At 46.7% G+C, this 3068-nt stretch overlaps 1 protein-coding gene across 1 annotated transcript; it reads right to left on the minus strand.

Annotated features, from left to right (window-relative positions):
• Window positions 1–388: 388 nt before the first annotated feature.
• LOC310875951 (nicotinate-nucleotide pyrophosphorylase [carboxylating]-like) lies at window positions 389–2015 on the minus strand (the record flags this gene model as incomplete). Its single annotated transcript, XM_083789401.1, has 2 exons — window positions 389–732; window positions 1763–2015. The coding sequence occupies 2 exons, from the start codon at window positions 2013–2015 to the stop codon at window positions 389–391; spliced, it is 597 nt and encodes a 198-aa protein (XP_083645527.1).
• Between the last annotated feature and the right edge of the window lie 1053 nt (window positions 2016–3068).

Genomic DNA, 3068 nt, shown 5'->3' on the forward strand with positions numbered 1-3068 from the left:
ATGTTCCGTTATGTGTGTTTAGAGATGATATTAATAATTTGAAATTCAAAATGAATATTTCCTGCATTTTTGGGTGAGCGGGGAACATGGGGAACATAGAACCTTTGAGTTGAGTGGGGAACATAGAACCCTGGGAACATATAACCTTTTTTGGGTAAGCAGGGAACATAGAACCTTTTTTGCGGGGGTAAGTGGGGAACATAGAACCTGGGGAACATAGGTATGCTCCCAGTACAGTAACTAGACAAGAAAGGGGAAGAGAGATGGGGAGTGACACGCGGCAAAGGCCATCAGGCTCGGGAGTCGAACCCCCGGCACGCCGTCCGGCTGGCTTGGCAGCCTAGGTGCCCAGACGGTTGAGCTAACCGCCCGGGTATTTGAGCTATTTTTACATGACACCATCATACAACACTTGAGACACCTTTGTAATACTTCCTGATGCCCAGACATGGTTATCCTTCAGCATCACCATTCCGCTCAGATCCTGCCTGTGCATGGACACACCACCAACCAGCATGGCATACTTCTCTACCAGACGGAAGCCTGGGGTGGTCTTGCGTGTACCAGCCACCTCTCCATGCCATCCTGCTGCCGTGGCCACCTTCTGGAGTCGAGAGCAGCGAGTAGCTATACCTGAAGCCCGGGCCAGGCAGTTGAGGGCTGGCCTCTCACCCAGGAGGACACAGTGTGCTGGGCCTCTGACTGTAGCAGTGGGCATGATAGCATCTGGACCTGGTGGTAGGAAAGGTAAAGCTTAATGTATTATGTATACACATAAAATATGTTCGGCAAGCAACAAAGTATGATGCTTTATACATGAGACTGTCATGGCCAAACTGCTGCATGAGATGGAATTAATCCTACATCTTGTGAGGTACACATATTAATATAACTAAAAATACATTGCATGGATGCACCTGGGATGTATCCTCATTCCTCAGTGTTGTATCCTGAGGTCAACAGGGTTTCGAGTCTACCAACATCATACCCCTCACTCAGGCCGGGGTTGATCAAATCCGATTTACGTCCCAGTAGCTAGTAGCTACCCTCGATCAGTCCATCAGGGAATGAGCAAGGCCACACAATCCGTTGCTCCGGAACTACTCTGCCGGGACTGGGAGAACCATATTCTGGCGTGTGGAAGGACTAGGCTCTGTGGGTTGACTCCTGTCCGGGCCCCTCCGTATACGTCTCACCAGGTCCACTCCTGCTCTCACCAGGCCCAGGACCTGTGCGCAACGCACAGGTCCTGGACCAGACTACCAGCACCAGGCACTTCATTCAGGAGTGGTGGATTATAATGGCCCTCCTAAAGGCCTCACCGAGGTTTGTTGGGCTTCCTCCTCACGGAGGACAAAGGCTGGGGAAGCTAAACCATACTGTTTTACTTCAGATTATCCATCCATCTTCAACCGCTTATCCGTAGTCGGGTCGGGGGAGCAACAGCTCCACCAGAGCCAGTGAGTCGATGTGTTTCCTCCAACTGCGCCTTGTTCTGCCCCGGGGTCTCCTCCCAGTGGGACGTGCGTCGAAGACCTCCCTAGGGAGGCGCCCGAGAGGCATCCTAACCAGATGCCCGAACCACCTCAGCTGGCTCCTTTCCAGGCGAAGGAGCAACGGTTCTACTCTGAGTCTCTCTCAGGTGACTGAACTTCTCACCCTATCTCTAAGGGAGACTTTAGATTGCTTCATCTCTCTCTCAGCTAAGGGTTTTTTGGGCTGAAAAAGTGTACAGCCTACAGTATAACCTTTCAATGCCCACCTAACTCAGATCCGTCTTGGTACATCCATTCCACTACACAGCCGACCTCAGAGAAGACCGCCGTGAAGAAGGGACTTCCTGCCAGCACACTGTATGGTGATTTACAGAACAACGTAGCCTCAACTTCCTGGGATCCCACACAAACACCTGCCGGGTCAAAGTTTGGTGTATCCTCCATCAGCCACTTCTGTGCCAGTCGGCTCAGGGTCAGGGGTGGGATTGCGTGCATTGCTTCAGGTTTGGCTTGAGTCATCTTGAGTTGGAAAAAAATATAATATATCTCGGATCAGGTGATGATAATTTACAATTGTTTAATGTAATTTAATGCAGTTAGAGCAGACTTTTCTGTTTGGATGTAAAGGCTGTCAAGGCCAGAAAGTAGTTTTTTGGCACTCGGCGTTCCTCCATCATCAAACTGGGTTTGATGATGTCACACGCACTCTCTATAATGGTGTGTTCACACGGGCAAATGTAAAAGTCTACCATTCATTGTCAATGGAAGCCAATGACGATGCAAAGACACAATGATGCATAACTGCTCCAAAATTGACAATGAATGGTTACCGAACTAGATTGCATCGATTAATTTGCGTCTGCCCGTATGAACGCAACATAACAATTGATGAGCCTGCCTGCATGGTGTTCTGAGAGAGAAGAAAATGGCTAACAGGAAGAATGAAAAGAATGAATGAAGCACCACATGCACATAAGCAACAACAACAACATGGATCCATTTATTTTCTACCGTTCGAACGGCAGAAAATAAATAACTATATGCTGCAGTTCTCTGGGGTGCAGTAATAGAGCCAATATCACCAAAAGCAAACCCTCATTGTCCAATATTTCTTTTGACATAAGTGTCTAAAGGTTTTTACAATTGTGTAGATGAAGTTTGCCCATGGCTGAAAAATATATTGCAGTAGACTATTCTAGCCAGTGAAGCCACATAATTTAAGCTATTTCCCCATGTATGAACATATTAAAAAAGTACAAAACATATTGATTGACCCAATATGTTGAAGCCCAGAGTCTGTTGCTGAAGTTGCAACACACATTGTTTTTGTGTTTTTAACACAGATTCAGAGATATCTCATTATAGGCCTATCAGCATATGGCACATTATGATTAGGTCTAAATATGACCAAAAGCTACTCACTTTTTGTAGTGCACCAAAATAAAGTTAAGCAAATCAAGATAAACGTGTCCGTTGTTGTGAATGAGGTGTAATGAATCAAAGCACTGAGCAACTGAACTGTTGCGAAAATGTGGAATTTGACCTAAACATTGATTGACCACATGGCTTTTT

The sequence above is a fragment of the Protomyctophum parallelum genome (genome assembly GCF_964188405.1).
Source record: "Protomyctophum parallelum genome assembly, chromosome: 18".
Classification (NCBI taxonomy): domain Eukaryota; kingdom Metazoa; phylum Chordata; class Actinopteri; order Myctophiformes; family Myctophidae; genus Protomyctophum; species Protomyctophum parallelum.